Source organism: Coregonus clupeaformis, chromosome 29 (genome assembly GCF_020615455.1).
Source record: "Coregonus clupeaformis isolate EN_2021a chromosome 29, ASM2061545v1, whole genome shotgun sequence".
NCBI lineage: Eukaryota > Metazoa > Chordata > Actinopteri > Salmoniformes > Salmonidae > Coregonus > Coregonus clupeaformis.
Genome location: NC_059220.1, coordinates 8181892 through 8199582, shown reverse-complemented (window position 1 = coordinate 8199582; position 17691 = coordinate 8181892). Strand labels below are relative to the sequence as shown.

The 17691-nt window shown below is 45.4% G+C and overlaps 1 protein-coding gene across 1 annotated transcript in view; it reads left to right on the top strand.

Annotated features, from left to right (window-relative positions):
- The window catches only part of LOC121544255 (ribosomal protein S6 kinase alpha-5-like), a 52639-nt gene that overhangs the window by 2888 nt on the left and 32060 nt on the right, over positions 1–17691 (top strand). Inside the window, exons 2-5 of the mRNA XM_041854169.2 lie at positions 12346–12417; positions 12656–12874; positions 13704–13819; positions 16046–16147. Coding sequence (XP_041710103.2) covers positions 12346–12417; positions 12656–12874; positions 13704–13819; positions 16046–16147 — 509 coding nt within the window. The remainder of the gene's footprint in view (positions 1–12345; positions 12418–12655; positions 12875–13703; positions 13820–16045; positions 16148–17691) is intronic.

The following is a 17691-nucleotide window of genomic DNA, read 5'->3' as shown; positions in this document are numbered from 1 at the left end:
TGCTGCAGAGGATACGTTCATTAGAGTTACCAGCCTCAGAAATTGCAGCCCAAATAAATGCTTCACAGAGTTCAAGTAACAGACACATCTCAATATCAACTGTTCAGAGGAGACTGTGTGAATCAAGGCCTTCATGGTCGAATTGCTGCAAAGAAACCACTACTAAAGGACACCAATAAGAAGAAGACTTGCTTGAGCCAAGAAACACGTGCAATGGACCGGTGGAAATGTGTCCTTTGGTCTAGAGTCCAAATTTGAGATTTTTTGTTCCAACCGCTTGTCTTTGAGACGCGGTGTGGGTGAACGGATGATCTCTGCATGTGTATTTCACACCGTATATCATGGAGGAGGTGTTATGGTGTGGGGGGGGCTTTGCTGGTGACACTGTCTGTGATATATTTAACCAGCATGGCTACCACAGCATTCTGCAGCGATACGCCATCCCATCTGGTTAGTGGGACTATCATTTGTTTTTCAACAGGACAATGACCCAACACTCCTCCAGGCGGTGTAAGGGCTATTTTACAAAGAAGGAGAGTGATGGAGAGTGATGGAGGCTGCATCAGATGACCTGGCCAGCACAATCCCCCGACCTCAACCCAAATGAGATGGTTTGGGATGAGTCGGACCACAGAGTGAAGGAAAAGCAGCCAACAAGTGCTCAGCATATGTGGGAACTCCTTCAAGACTGTTGGAAAAGTATTCCAGGTGAAGCTGGTTGAGAGAATGCCAAGAGTGTGCAAAGCTGTCATCATTTACATTTAAGTCATTTTGCAGACGCTCTTATCCAGAGCGACTTACAGTTAGTGAGTGCATATCTTATTTTTTTCATACTGGCCCCCTGCGGGAATTGAACCCACAACCCTGGCGTTGCAAACGCCATGCTCTACCAACTGAGCTACATCCCTGCTGGCCATTCTCTCCCCTACCCTGGATGACGCTGGGCCAATTGTGCGCTGCCCCATGGGTCTCCCGGTCACGGCCGGCTACGACAGAGCCTGGATTCGAACCAGGATCTCTAGTGGCACAGCTAGTACTGCAATGCAGTGCCTTAGACCACTGCGCCACTCGGGAGGCCTATCAAGGGTGGCTATTTGAAGAATCTCGAATATAAAATATATTTTGATTTGTTTAACACTTTTGAGATTCCTACATGATTGCATGTGTGTTATTTCATAGTTTTGATGTCTTCACAATTATTCTACAATATTGACATTTAAAAAAATAAAGAAAGAAAAACCCTTGAATGAGTAGGTGTGTCCAAACTTTTGACTGGTACTGTAAGTATTCAACCCCTTTGTTTAGGCAAGCCTAAATTAGTTCAGGAGGAAAATTTGGCTTAACAAATCACATAATAAGTTACATGGACTCAATGTGAAATAATAGGGGTTGACATGATTTTTGAATGACTTCTTCACGGTAGTCCATCGTATCCGATGATGACTTCCACTTCACAACGGTGAATTCTTTGGTGACTAGAGTCCAATCCGAGATCCACAAATGTTATTGCAGGTGGGGCATATGCAGTCTGTGTTGGAGGGGGCAGGCATGGTTGTATGTCTCCTGAGCAGTTTTTGCTGTTGCTTTGTGCTCCTCTCCTCCTCCCACCTCTGGACACCGCTCTGGCAGAGCTGCCGCCAGGTGGAACGGTCGGCAGCAGCATCCTCTAGGTCTGTGGGTTTGATGTTGCACTTCTTCAGCGACGTTTTAAGCTGTTCCTTGTAGCGCTTCATCTGCCCCCCTGCAGACCGCCGGGCATGATGTAGCTGGCCATACAGGATCTTCCACGGCAAGCGCTCCTGAGACATTCCAATGACATGCCCATGCCAGCGCAGTTGGTGTTGGGTGACCATGGCATCCATACTCTTGCAGTTGGTCTTAGCAAGTATTTCTCTATGGGGCACACGGTCGCACCAGGTGATTCCCAAGATGCGCTGCAGGCATCTAATGTGGAATCGCTCAAGCTGCTTGTTGTGGCGACTCTTAAGTGACCCAGGCTTCACAGCTGTAAAGCAGTGTGGTAATAAGAACGACTTGATAGACGGCGACTTTGGTGTGGAGGTGGAGATCCCTGTTTTGGAAGACCCTGCGTCTGAGTTTCCCGAAGGCAGCTGATGCTAGCTTGATCCTATTTTGAATTTCGAGGTCGATTCTGATGCTATTGCTAGTGATTTGTGTTCAATGGTGAAGACAGGCATGGTAGGTGGAGGGCTGGATCTCCATTGGCAGACCACCTCTGTCTTGGTGGTGTTGATAGACAGCCATCCTACTATAGACCCTCACAGCCGCTCAAGGACGGACTGAAGGTCTTCTGGAGTGTGGGCCACGAGCACAGTCATCAGCCTACTGCAGCTCAAGAACCCATTCTGTCAAAACCTTGGTGGTTGCTTGGAGCCTCCTGATGTTGAATAGGTTTCCATCCAGCCTGAAGTCCACCGCAACCCCGCTGCTGTCCTCAAGCTCCTTGTGGAGAAGCTGGGTGACACATAGGAGGAAGATGTTAAAGAGTACAGGTGCCAGCACACACACCTGCCTCACACCGATGCTTACGCCAAAGGGCACTGACACCTGCCCTCCTATGGCCACCCGAGCTATCATCCCATCATGGAACTGGCAAAGGATGTTGGCAAATTTGTCTGGACTGCCAAATTTGAGTAGAATGACCCATAGCAGTTTCCTGCTCACAGTGTCGAAGGCCATGAAAAGGTCCTGATGTTGTTCACAGCACTTCTCCTGGAGTTGCAGTGCCGTGAATATCATGTCAACTGTACTCCTGTTCTTTCTGAAGCCGTATTGTGACTCTGGCAGCAGTTCCTCTGTGATGATGTTCACCAGCCTGTGTAGCATCACCTTGTCCAGGACCTTGCCGCCAACAGCCAGAAGGGATATCCCCCGGCTGTTGCCGCAGATGGACTTGTCACCCTTGTTCTTATAGATAGTGACAATGTTTGCATCCCACCACTGTTGGGGGGGGGCGATCTCCCGGTCCCAAACCTCAGTGATGTACTGGTGGAGCGTTCTGGTGCAGAAATAACCTCCCTTCTTAAGTAGCTCTGTCGGGATGCTGTCAGCCCCAGGAGCCTTGTTGTTCTTGAGGGAATGGATAACGCCTCTTGGAAGGTTGGCGATTGGTTGAGGTCTTGAATGGGTGGACGGACAGGCAGTTCTTCCAGGATGGAGTGGTTTGTAGGAGAGTGCTGATTGAGTAGTGTTTCAAAGTGGTCAGCCCACCTCATCAGAATCTGGTTTTGGTCCTTCAAGAGAGTCAGACCATCATCTGTTTTCAGGGGTGTGATGGAGTGACTTCAAGGGCCATAGATAGCTTTAGTTAAGTTGTAGAAATGATGCATGTCGTTTTTGTCATCATAAATGTGGATTTCCTATGCCTTATTCATCCACCATTCGTTCTGCAGAGCACGCAAGGTTGTTTGCACTTCCTTACGTGATGCACGCCATTGCTGGCGGAGGGTAGCAGATGTGGGGCTGTTGAGAGTTGCCCTGTGGGCTTTGTGCATATTGTCCAGTAAGTTTATGATGGTGTCAGCGTTCTCGTCGAAACAGTCCTGATGTTTCCTACCTCTGTAGCCAATGGAGTGGGCCGCTGCCTGATAGAGCACTGAGCTAATAGATGCCCGCTTCTGGTCCATGGGATCCTCTGCGCTCAGAAGAGGCTGAGTCTCCCTCAGCCTTTCAGCGAGAGAGCGACGGAACTCGTCCCTTACTGCAGCTTTCTCATGTCGGGTATAGTGCAGACACCTCTTACTGGACTTAGGCAGACGTTGGGGGGGGGGACATATTCTCACCTGGAGTTTAGCCAGTATCATAAGATGATCTGTCCAGCATTCTGCACCCTTCATGGCACGTGTCAGCAGGCTGTCATTAGTGTCAGAACGTCTCACTATGACGTAGTCGATCAGGTGCCAGTGTTTGGAGCGTGGGTGAATCTATTATGTTTTATATTTGTTCTTCTGCTGGAACAAGGTGTTAGTGACAATGAGATCATGCTCGGCACATAGAGCTAGCAGTCTCATGCCGTTCTCATTGACCTGGCCAACACTATGCCTACCCAGCACTCTGCTCCATATCCTGTTGTTCTGTCCCACCCTAGCGTTGAAGTCACCCAGCAGAAAGATCTTGTCATTGCTGGGGATGCGGTGAAGGGCCTCATCTAGTGACTGGTAGAAGCAGTCCTTTGCCTCATTTTCAGATGGTAACGTTGGTGCGTATGCACTGAGAAGAGTAGCATAACGCATCTTGGCTATGGGGATACGGAGAGACATGAGTCTTTCACTTATGCCGACAGGTTTTTCGGTGAGACTGGGTAAAAGGCTGTTCTTAATTGCCAGTCCCACACCTTGCTGATGTTGTCCACCCGGAGGGTAACCTTTCCAGAAGAAGGTGTTGCCTTCTCCCTCCTCTTTCAGGGAACCTTCATCCAGGAACCTGGTCTCACTCAGGGCAGCAATGTCAATGTTGTAGAGCCTTAGTTCTGCAGCAATCAGAGCTGTTCTCTGATGGGGTCTATCGCTATTATCGTCAGTGTCCAAAAGAGTTCTGATGTTCCATGTTGCCAGTTTCAGGGGAATTATTTTCTTTAGCATTTTTCGACCGCTGAGTGGAATTACTGATAGGTGCAGTTGCCTAACCAGGATGGAGTGAGTGGGCAATTTTTAGGCCACCTTTTCTAGGCCTCACCCCAACTGGGGTGTGCAGTGTGGCTCCTAAATAGGGCTGCTCAGTCACACAGGGGTCTGCCAAGAGCAGCTGCCACTCAAGTACCAACTGCTGGAGGCCGTAATAGTCCTGTGCCGCTGTCGTGCAGGGGTCTGAATTTTTAGGGCTCCCGGTGCATTCCCTCCTGCCCCCGTCACCAGACACCCCAACGCTGCCAGACTTTAGTCCGGTTTGTGGTTGGTCACTTCACCGAGGTCAGAAGTGGATACCTGCGCAAAGGCTTTTATTTAAAGTGCCGCTGAGTGTGCGCAATCCCCAACAGCACTACTTCACTGTAGGAAGGTGGATTGCAGTGGCAAGGGGGGAAACCCTGCACGACCTGTATCTTCCTCAGTTGCAGGAGGCTGCCGGATCCCCAGTCTGTCGGCGTCCGCCTACCGCGCGCCTCCAGCACGCTGCTTTTCTCTCAGGGTGTGCTCCCCTAGCTTTTGTCGTACCAGACTAACCCACAAGGTAGCGGGACAGTGGTTGATGGCTGCCAGGACATGTCCACACAGAGGTGGGCCTGTACAGACGCATATCTGGGGCCCACTGCTGCTCCGAGATCCACTGCCGGTTAGCCTGGAGTTTCAAGACAACCAGTTAACGTGTGCCGCCGTGAGCAGGCCCGACAGGAGTCTTGGTCACGGAGAGGCTTTGTACCGGCAAGGGGAGACATGTGCATGAAGCTGCTCCCCAATTCACCACAAGGGCTAGCCGGCAGCAGCGGGCTTTAAGCGATAGTATGCAAGCACGTGGTAAGCGGGCATGCAACTTACCTCTACCTAGGCACTACTACACTAGACGCGTCACATGCACCCTGCGGTTGGCCCCCGACACACTTCCTCTGTCTCAACAACATCTGTAAGGTCCCTCAGTCATGTATTGAATTTCAAGCACAGATTCAACTACAAAGACCAGGGAGCTTTTCGAAAGTCTCATGAAGAAGGGCAGTGATTGGTAAATGTGTAACAATAACAAATCAGACAAAGAATATATCTTTAAGCATGGTCAAGTTAATAATTATGCTGTGGATTATATATTAAACCACCCAGACACATTAAAGATACAGTCGTCCTTCTGAACTGAGCTGCAGGACAGGAAGGAAAGCGCTCAGGGATATTACCATGAGGCCATTGGTGATTTTAAATCAGCTACAGAGTTCAATGTCTGTGATGGTAGAAAACTGAGGATGGATCAACAACATCAGTGACTCCACAATAATGACCTAAATGAAAATAATAAAATGATGCACAATAAAATACTCCAAAACGTGCATCTTGTATGCAACAAGGCACCAAGGTAATACTGCAAAAAAACACAGCACTTTTTGGCTTAAAAGCAAAGCCTTATGTTTAGTGCAAATCCAACACAACACATCACTAACTGCCTCCATACAGTGCCTTCAGAAAGTATTCACACCCCTTGACTTTTTCCACATTTTGTTGTTACAAAGTGGGATTAAGATGGATTTTAATTGTCTTTATTTGTCAACGATTGTCAAGTGGAAGACAAATTATATTAGATAACTATTCTGACTGATTAGATAAGTATTCAACTCCGGAACATTCACTGTCTTCTTCTTGGTAACCAAATCCTGTGTAGATTTGGCCTTGGGTTTAAGTTTATTGTCCTGCTGAAAGGTGAATTTATCACCCAGTGTCTGGTGGAACGCAGACTGAACCAGATTTTTATCTAGGATTTTGCCTGTGCTTAGCTCTATTCTGTTTCTTTTTATCCTAAAAAACTCCCCAGTCCATAACGATTATAAGCATACCCATAACATAATGCAGCCACCACTGTGCTTGAAAATATGGAGAGTGGTACTCAGTGATGTGTTGAATTAGATTTGCCCCAAACATAGCAGTTTGTATTCAGGACCAAAAGTGAATTGCTTTGCCACGCTTTTTCAGTATTACTTTAATGCCTTGTTGCAAATAGGATGCAAGTTTTGGAATATATGTATTCTGTACAGGCTTCCTGACTTTGTTGTCCTTAAGCCATTTTGCCACAACTTTGGAAGTATGCTTGGGGTCATTGTCCATTTAGAAGACCCATTTGCGACCAAGCTTTAACTTCCTGACTGATGTCTTGAGATGTTGCTTCAATATATCCACATAATTTTCCTTCCTCATGATGCCATCTATTTTGTGAAGTGCACCAGTCCCTCCTGCAGCAAAGCACCCCCACATCATGATGCTGCTACCCCCGTGCTTCACGGTTGGGATGGTGTTCTTCGGCTTGCAAGCAACCCCCTTTTTCCTCCAAACATAACGATGGTCATTATGGCCAAACAGTTCTATTTTTGTTTCATCAGACCAGAGGATATTTCTGCAAAAAATACGATCTTTGTCTCCATGTGCAGTTGCAAACCATAGTCTGGTTTTTCTATGGCGGTTTTGGAGCAGTGGCTTCTTCCTTGCTGAGCGGCCTTTCAGGTTATGTCGATATAGGACTCGTTTTACTGTGGATATAGATACTTTTGTACCTGTTTCCTCCAGCATCATCACAAGGTCCTTTGCTGTTGTTCTGGGATTGATTTGCACTTTTCGCACCAAAGTATGTTCATCTCTAGGAGACCGAACGCGTCTCCTTCCTGAGCGGTATGACGGCTGCGTTGTCCCATGGTGTTTATACTTGCGTAGTATTGTTTGTACAGATGAGTGGTACCTTCAGGCATTTGGAAATTCCTCCCAAGGATGAACTAGACTTGTGGAGGTCTACCGTTTTTCTTCTGAGGTCTTGGCTGATTTCTTTTGATTTTCCCATGATGTCAAGCAAAGAGGCACTGAGTTTGAAGGTAGGCCTTTAAATACATCCACAGGTATACCTCCAATTGACTCAAATTATGTCAATTAGCCTATCAGAAGCATCTAAAGCCATGACATCATTTTCTGGAATTTTCCAAGCTATTTAAAGGCAATGTCAACTTAGTGTATGTAAACTTCTGACCCACTAGAATTGTGATACAGTGAAATAATCTGTCTGTAAACAATTGTTGGAAAAATTACTTGTGTCATGCACAAAGTAGATGTCCTAACCGACTTGCCAAAACTATAGTTTGTTACCAAGAAATTTGTGGAGTGGTTGAAAAACGAGTTTTAATGACTCCAACCTAAGTGTATGTAAACTTCCGACTTCAACTGTATGTTAGTACAGCTGAAAACTGTTGTGCTGATTTTAAAGAAGCAATAAAACTGGCCTTTTTGAGACTAGTTGATTATCTGGAGCATCAGCAATTGTGGGTTCGATTACAGGCTCAAAATGGCCAGAAACAAATAACTTTCTTCATAAAAGTTTTAATATTGTAGTGGACAAAGATGAGAAGAACATTGGTGCGGTCAAATAGACTGTGTATGCAACTCGATATTCAGATTTCATGCAAAAATATATAATATTCCGTATTTATTGTCATTTGTTTTAGCATAATTATTATTGTATATCATTATTTTTTTATTATTATAGGCCTATTTTAAGATTCTAAACCAGTTCTTTAAATATGCAAAAAAGTGTTTTTGTTTCATTTTGTTGAGACGTTTTCTTTGCCAAATTAAGTTCCAACTGTAATGTTTGCCACCATATAATAGAATTACCGGTAGGCCTACTATAGGTCTACTCGCACTCAAACCATGAAAAGGAAAAACCAAAGAGGGCGAGATGCAAAACTTTAATTTAATGCTGCAATATAATAACCTGTTGGTATTTTCTCTATAAACAATGACTTGACTTACTTTTGATATTACCCTAATAAAGGTAAGAAACGTTTGTGAATGTTTTGGTGTGGTATGGCTATTATTAGGCTTACATGTAGTTACGGCACCTCTATGAAGGCAGTGCGCACCAGTGTGCCAACTGACTCCAACAGGTGAGAAAGAATGGTTTAGGTCTGGGCTATTCAACTATAGCCCCTGCTATACTGTGGATAAAGAGTTACCTGGATAACAGAACAGAGGGTGTTCTTTAATGGAAGCCTCTCCAACATCATCCACGTAATCAGACATTCCCCAGGGCAGCAGTCTAGACCCCTTTTTAGTTTTTTTCAATCTTTACTAATGACCTGCCACTGGCTCTGAGTAAAGCCTGTGTGTCTATGTATGCTTATGTCTCTGTTTGCCTTGGCATCAGCTAATAGGGATATATAATATATAATATATATATATATATATTCTTACTGGGGCCAGATGTAAAAAAAGGTGAATTGCAAGGGGGCATGAGATTTTCCACATGCGATTATTCTTTGGAAGAACTGTATGAATAAAAATGCAACGCGCAACCACCAATAAAGCACTTTTCTTAAAATGTTAAATGTTGCTAAAAGTAATTAGGAAAGAAGTGGAGGGCGCTCAACCAATGTCAGTCGAAGTGCAACCCAAAAATCTGATTTAAAAATAATATTTGATAATCATTGAAACGCTCATTCACCATTTTAATTTTTTTATTTAAGCAAATATTATAAGCTTCTTAAAAGTAATTTGAAAATCATCTGAAAACTGAGCATCTCAATAAATAATACAAAGATATGTCAAGTCAGGTAATGCCAAATTCCAGTCTGAAGGAAGTATGCTTTGAATTAATTTCCCTCAGTCATTAGGAGCATTTTTTTGTCACACTCTCTTCTATCGAGTCCTTGTGAGCTAATATTTTGTAGCTTAAACAGTTCAAACACTAGAGGCAAATTCATATGAAGAAAAAATCATCAGCATAGGCGCTAAAAACCGCTAGAAACCACACTAAAGACAACCAAAATAGTGGATTTTGGCCGGGATTTGTTTGCAGATCTTTTATTCATGTTCAGAATTGATCAAAGGGCCAGTCTAACTTAATAAACGGGCCGGATCTGGCTCGCGTGCCGCCAGTTGAATAGCCCTGGTTTAGGCCTACCGGAGTTACTCCTTTAATCTAACGATATAATGCTTATCTTTATAAAAAAATATTCTGATCGAAAAACGTTGCATTAGTCTCCTTCTGTACAGCAGTAGTAGCCTTTATGATGGAGAAATGACAAGGAAAAACATGGCGCCGGCATATCTCTGTTTCCCTTGGTCTCTCTAGGGCTAGGCCTAAGCTTCTCTTCCTTTTAATATTTATCTTTCAAGATATTACTATCATACAGTGGTAGTGCAATACCCTGATGCATTTGCACTTAAATCTCTGACAGCTGAACCGTGAGGTGGACAATTCTTTTTTTAGGAAAGTTAAAAACCAATAAATCAATGCGCTGTAAAGTTTTGAATATGCTACACAACAAAACATTTTTTTTGTTTTGTTATTTGATATAGCATAGGCAGTTTACGGACATGTAACTGTGGATAATTTGGCCAATACCGCTCGTTTATTGATGGCGCTGGCAGCACTGTCAGAGGTTTCTTTCTCTCTCTCTTTCTACGCTTGGATCCGAACCGGCATGGGTCTCATTTTCCACGCGCCTTTTCGTAACGGGTCTGACTCCTCAGGTCCATTCGGAATGGGTCTCTGTTTAAACAAACAAAAAAAAAAATATATATATAAATTAGGGGTGTAACGATTCGTTTTAACAACGATTCGATTTGTATCACGATTCGTGGTTGTCGATACGATTCAAGGACGATATTGGTTCATTTAGAACGATACGATCCGAAACGATTCAGTGACTTGAAATCGATTCTGTAACCTTTTAGCCAAAAATTCAACCAGTGTGACTGAAATAAATACCTGGTAACCAGTTGCATTTTAATGGCTGGCAATAGTCTTGATATTTTTAACAGTGTTTCATGCCTCCATGCAGACCATCTGGTATTATGAAACTTACCCAGTTCCACAAAGGAGATCCCATTTTCTTCACATAGCTTTATTCAGTGCAGCAGTTTTTTTTGCTCCACCTTTTTGTAAATAAAACTGCAGCAGCTTGACCACAGAGCGATGAAATGTCTCACAGTAAGGAACGTTGCGATCAGCTGATTTCGCGCAATTCTTCAGTGTGTGTGCGGTGCACAGAATGTGCACAAGGGAGTCTCCAACCGCAGCATGTTGCCGGAGTTTTGGCACAACGCCGTTGTAGATACCTACGTTGACAGCAGCCCCGTCTGTGCACACAGCGACCAACTTTGTTGTCCAGTCATCCAAGCCTGTGTCCTGGAAAAGTCTCACAAGTCCGTCTGTTATGGCCTGTGCGGTTCGGTCAGCACCCAATTCAATCAGTCCAATAAAGTCCGAAGTAAACTCTCCGTTGCTGGACACAGACACAATGTAAACTATTTCCTGCTCAGTTTTTGTGATGTCCTCAGATCCATCAAAAAGCAGCCCTCAAAATTCAGCAGACTGCAACTTGGCTCGTAACTCCCCGCTGATGGTGTGAGCGATGCTCTGCATGATCCGTGTGCCCCCTTCACGTGAATGATATGCACCTTCGACATTTACTCATAGCCGCTTCAGTAAAGGAACATCCTCAGAATAGGAAGACATGGGACGTGCGTGTTTAGCTTTATGGAAAGAGAAAAATATTAAACAGAGCTTGCCGCTGTTCTTCATTCAGCTTGTCTCGCCATCTGGCAAGTGGGCGACTGGACATTTATTCTCGGCTAGCTTTTAGCAATGGCTTGCGCCACATTCGTGTGCTCCTTGCTCTTTTCATGTTTGTCAAATAAAGGATGGTTGAAATTCTTTGAGCCTTTATAAAATGCACCTGTTTTGTCTGCTAGATGTGGATTTGAGCGGCAAATCTTGCATCACATTTCAGTGCGCTCATCGTTAGCTTCAAGCCACTGCACATCTTGGAGCCACTTTTCCGAAAAAATTATTTTCTTCGGCTCTGGCTCCAGTTGGCGTTTCTTTGTAGGTGGCGAAACGCCAAAGAAGCTGCTTAATGTCTGTTGCTTTTTGGACATCCATGACAGTAGTTGACAAGCAACATGTCATGTGTAAGGTTAGATGAGAAGATCGGTGAAGTACGCAAAGGCGCGTAGTAACACAAGTGGCATTACGCATTCCTGATTTTTGTCGCGCTTGCGTATCTGCGTACCAGTTATGTGCACCCCTGCATATAAAGTCTGACGTGCTTAAATCCAATGGGTTATTTCCTAGTATCGATACAATCGATTTATTACATTTTAAAACGATGTTAGATCGATATATGTTGTCCAAAAGGCCAACTCGCCGAGCACAGATCGATGTAGTTGGATCATATGAATATAAATCGATACATCGATGTAGTAGATGGATCGTTACACCCCTAATATAAATATATATTTATGCATATTGGGTTGGGTGGAAAGCCATGGATCCATTTCGTAACTGTTCCAACTTTTTGGACCCGTGAAGACCTCTACTTCAGACCTTAATGTCAATCCCTAATAGGCATACTTATTATGCCCTCTCTCTTTCTCAAGGCGCCCCCTTTTTCATGTGTCAGCCTAGGCCAGGCCTAAATACTGCTTTCAGAGTTGTGTTTACTGCCGTAACGCACGTTAACATGACATTTCGCAGAACAACTCAATAATGCACAGTCCTAGTTTCTTTGGGATGAACAATTTTGTTGTTGTTGTTGTTGATTAAGGCCAATGGTACAGGCCTACAGCCGTATGTGTGTATTTGTAAGCATTTGTGATACTTTCTTATTTATAATCTAAGGATCTCACCATCTTTGTCTTCTCACAGCCAACCTGACCGGCCACGTAGAGAGGGTGGGAATCGAGAACTTTGAGCTGCTAAAGGTGCTGGGAACTGGAGGTCAGTGGCAGTTCTAAAACCCAATCCAATTTGGGGAATTTGTCATAGATTTACAAAAAGGTACATTCATTTTATCTCGCACGGGGGCGATGGGCGGGTGGTTTTGTACATTTGAGACCTTTCCATGGGTCCTTCTAAAGTATGAACTTCGCCCATCCGGTCCTCCAGTTGAGATAAAACAAATCCACTGAAAGATTTTGGCTGCTGAGTTTGAATGTTTTTCTTGCTTCTATGTCAGCCTATGGCAAGGTGTTCCTGGTGCGCAAAGTGAGCGGTCACGATGCAGGGCAACTATACGCCATGAAGGTGTTGAAGAAGGCCACAATAGTACAGAAGGCCAAGACAGCAGAACACACACGCACAGAGAGACAGGTTCTGGAGCACATCAGACAATCACCGTTCCTCGTCACCCTCCACTACGCCTTCCAGACAGACACCAAGCTGCACCTCATACTAGGTCTGGATCTCTCGCTCTCCTCTTTCTGTCTCTGTCTCTCTCTCTGTCCCTTTCTCCTCTTCATACTCTCTCTTCTATTCCTCTCTCACTGTCTTTTTACAGAAAGTTGTTATTTTTCAATGAAGACATGAATATGAAGTTGGCTACATGAAGTAAGAATATCAAGTAGCAGAAAGCAAGATTGTTATGAAAGAAATTCAGCATTTTTCGTGAGCCTTCACCTGCCTTAAGGTGTCAGCATGCTTCAGTTCGGCTGGCGGCTAGCCGAAGTCGGCTAGGCGAACCGAACAAGTGTCCTCGCGCACTCCCTTAAAATACCTTCGCTTGAAAAATGAAAAAAAGTAGTCAGTATACACTTTTCAAAATAGTCAGAATTAATCTAAGATAACTCAAGACATCTGTCATTCATTTTAACGTTTTTACCGAGGAGATCTTAGTCGTGCAATTTTACATCTAACTAAGATGTTTGGTGCAGTATTTCTCTCTTTGAATAACAACAAAGACTTTATTAAAGAATCCTTACTGTTGACCAATCACCGACGAAGGGGCGTAGACTTCGGCTACCGACTTCGGATTGCCTCAACAAAAAAATGTGTGTGCCCGCACAACCGAAAAAACCCTTACTGAAGTCCAAAACGTCACAAAATGTCGTCATAATATATGCACAAACTCTTCGGAACTGTTTCTGCTGGGAAGCATGCAGACGCCTTTACAGTGAACTGGACTCACCCATTGGACTCTGGAATTATACTAGCTATGTTTAAATCAAATATCCAGCCAGTCAAGACAACCACGATTGTTCATAGCTGTTTCTTCATTATTATAACAGATTATGTGAACGGTGGGGAGCTCTTCACACACCTGGTGCAGAGGGTTCGGTTCAAAGAGCAGGAGGTATCTCTGTACAGTGGAGAGATAGTCCTGGCGCTGGAGCACCTACACACGGTGAGTGTCTGTAGACTTACTCCTCTTTCAGTTTTGTCATTCCTGTACTTAATCATTGAGGTACAATAGTTTGAGTTTTAGCCTAAATGCAATTGCAGTAAATGGTGCAGTTTTCTAGATATCATTAATCATCGTGTGTCATCTCAACTGCCATACTTTAAGGGCCCGTTTCCCGGAAACAGATTAAGCTAAGAACTTATTTCAATGGAGAGTCTACATGCTTTTTAGTCCAGGACTAGGACTATGTTTAAACTGGCCCTAAAATTCTTTCTGGATCAATCTCTGGCTGCTGATTCTGCAATGTTGTCGCAGTCCGAGCCTATTGGCTGACTGTTTTCCAGCTGGGGATAGTCCTGAAGCGTTGTAATTGTCTGAGATTATCCCCAGCTGGAAAACAATATCATGTTTTCCCCAACTCCAGTCCTCCACTACCCCCAACTCCTTTTTTCCAGTACCCCCAACTCCTTTCCTCCAGTACCCCCAACTCCAGTCCTCCAGTACCCCCAACGCCAGTCCTCCAGTACTCCCAACGCCAGTCCTCCAGTACCCGCAACGCCAGTCCTCCAGTACCCGCAACGCCAGTCCTCCAGTACCCGCAACGCCAGTCTTCCAGTACCCCCAACGCCAATCCTCCAGTACCCCAACAGGTGTGCTTGTCTGGGGCTACAACAAAAATGTGTACTGTTTGGGGTACTCGAGGACTGGCGTTGGGTAACACTGGTCTACAGAGACCTGGACCTAATTTATAACCGTTGCGTAAAACACAAAATATCTAAAAAATATTTAGATTTATGAACTTGGCGCACACAATACATATGTTTCCAGTTATAAATCAGACCTGTTGTAAAACTGTGCACGAGTGAACGAGCATTACATTTTTACATTTACATTTTTGTCATTTAGCAGACGCTCTTATCCAGAGCGACTTACAGTTAGTGAGTGCATACATTTTTCATACTGGCCCCCCGTGGGAAAGGAACCCACAACCCTGGCGTTGCAAGCGCCATGCTCTACCAACTGAGCTACAGGGGACCTACTCCGCCTGAAAAACACCCATCATTCACCTTTTATGGTGACGATAATACTTAGGAGGTATTGGAATTAGGCCAACCCAGTATATCTGAAGGAAATGGCAATGACGAACTTGATCAAATGTCTTTGGAGAATGTTTTCTTTTGCAGTGACATTTGACCATTTCTGAAAAACAATTGCAAATAGTTTGTTTGAATTCAATAATGTTTTGCATTTACTTTCTCCCGAATCTAAATATGCTGCACTGCCCGAGAATTCTGACACATTGTCTACTCTGAAAAAAATGAAAACTACAGGAGGCTTACTTACAGTGGTAGCCTACACACTTCAATTCAACTATTCACCTGTTCTACTGCATGCAAAAACTTTTAAATTAGCCTATCTAATAGGCCCAATTAAATGAGAGATGTGCATGGTAATTTGTTGAATGACTACTTGGGGAATATGAACACATCATGGCCAGAAAAGGTGCAATGGTTATGATATATGTATTATGTTTATAAATTAAATATTGTATAGGCTACTCGAGAAATGTGACATTACAGTATTCAGACGTAGCCTACAAACGTCAATGGAAAAGGCTGTTCTACCGTTAAACTGCACTTCAGATCGGATCACATTGAGCAAAATACTTGAAATACCGGTATCTTATCTATTTACTACTGTGAAGTGGGTACAATTAAATGAGAGATGGGAGGAATGGTAGCCTATCCTAACTTGTTGTAGGCCTATAGGCTATTTCACCAGTATGAAACTATCACAGTCAGAAAAGGTGAGGAATTTATTCTGCAATGATCATGGAAAGGAAATAAATAATCGGAAATAGATTTCTAATTATTTTAGAATGCAAAGATGGAATAGATTTTCTCTCTTCTCACTAACAGCAAATGATTGTGTCTTGTTATTATATTTAGCTACCAGTTTGTTATGAATATGTCATTATACATTCCCCATTTGCACAAGGCTACTAGGCTACTTTTGCCTTCTTGCAATGCAATACTTCAACCACTAGAAACTGTGCGTACGCATCATGGTCTAAAGTTTGCGGGAGGATAAACACAAAGTCCAGTTTTTATAAATGCCAACTTTTGCGTGAAAATTGGCGCAGACATGTTGTGGGGAATATTTTTGTGCGTTGGCAACTTTTTATAAATGAAGCCCCTGAAGCCATGTAATTGTCTGAATGTTTTCTAGCTGGGGATAGTCTACAGAGACCTGAAGCTGGAGAACATCCTCATGGACTCCAGCGGGCACATAGTGCTCACAGACTTTGGCCTCAGCAAAGAGTTTGATGAGGTATGTATTACAGATGTATGGAGCGAGAGGCCAACACCGTACATCCATATGATCATTATCACACAGAGGAGTCTTTTGCTGGTGCATTCACACTGGTGACGCATCCCACGCAGTCAACGGAGGTATGTGTGTTTTTAGACCGTGTTTGATGTGTGTTGTTTAGCGCAATTAGGCTCATGCAACCTGACGCGCCTACCCTCCAGGCTTCCCACCCTCCTACCCTCCAGGCTTCCCACCCTCCTACCCTCCATGCTTCCCACCCTCAAACCCTCCAGGCTTCCCACCCTCCTACCCTCCATGCTTCCCACCCTCCTACCCTCCATGCTTCCCACCCTCAAACCCTCCAGGCTTCCCACCCTCCTACCCTCCATGCTTCCCACCCTCCTACCCTCCATGCTTCCCACCCTCCTACCCTCCATGCTTCCCACCCTCCTACCCTCCAGGATTCCTACCCTCCATGCTTCCCACCCTCAAACCCTCCAGGCTTCCCACCCTCCTACCCTCCAGGATTCCTACCCTCCATGCTTCCCACCCTCCAGGCTTCCCACCCTCCTACCCTCCAGGCTTCCTACCCTCCAGGCTTCCCACCCTCCTACCCTCCATGCTTCCCACCCTCCTACCCTCCATGCTTCCCACCCTCCTACCCTCCAGGCTTCCCACCCTCCTACCCTCCATGCTTCCCACCCTCCTACCCTCCAGGCTTCCCACCCTCCTACCCTCCAGGCTTCCCACCCTCCTACCCTCCAGGCTTCCCACCCTCCTACCCTCCAGGCTTCCCACCCTCCTACCCTCCATGCTTCCCACCCTCCTACCCTCCAGGCTTCCCACCCTCCTACCCTCCATGCTTCCCACCCTCCTACCCTCCAGGCTTCCCACCCTCCTACCCTCCAGGCTTCCCACCCTCCTACCCTCCAGGCTTCCCACCCTCCTACCCTCCAGGCTTCCCACCCTCCTACCCTCCAGGCTTCCCACCCTCCTACCCTCCATGCTTCCCACCCTCCTACCCTCCAGGCTTCCCACCCTCCTACCCTCCAGGCTTCCCACCCTCCTACCCTCCATGCTTCCCACCCTCCTACCCTCCAGGCTTCCCACCCTCCTACCCTCCATGCTTCCCACCCTCTTACCCTCCAGGCTTCCCACCCTCCTACCCTCCAGGCTTCCCACCCTCCTACCCTCCATGCTTCCCACCCTCCTACCCTCCATGCTTCCCACCCTCCTACCCTCCAGGCTTCCCACCCTCCTACCCTCCAGGCTTCCCACCCTCCTACCCTCCAGGCTTCCCACCCTCCTACCCTCCAGGCTTCCCACCCTCCTACCCTCCATGCTTCCCACCCTCCTACCCTCCATGCTTCCCACCCTCCTACCCTCCAGGCCGCTGCGTTGCTTAGTGTGAATGCACCCTTATCTTTAAAAAAAACTAGTTTTTAAAAAGTTACGCAATGCCCTTGGCAGACTTTTCTTCTCTCTTCTACTAATGGATGAGCGTTTATCCTATCAAAGAGAGCAGACCACCCAGTATCTGGCTGCATGTTTCTGTCTGGCTG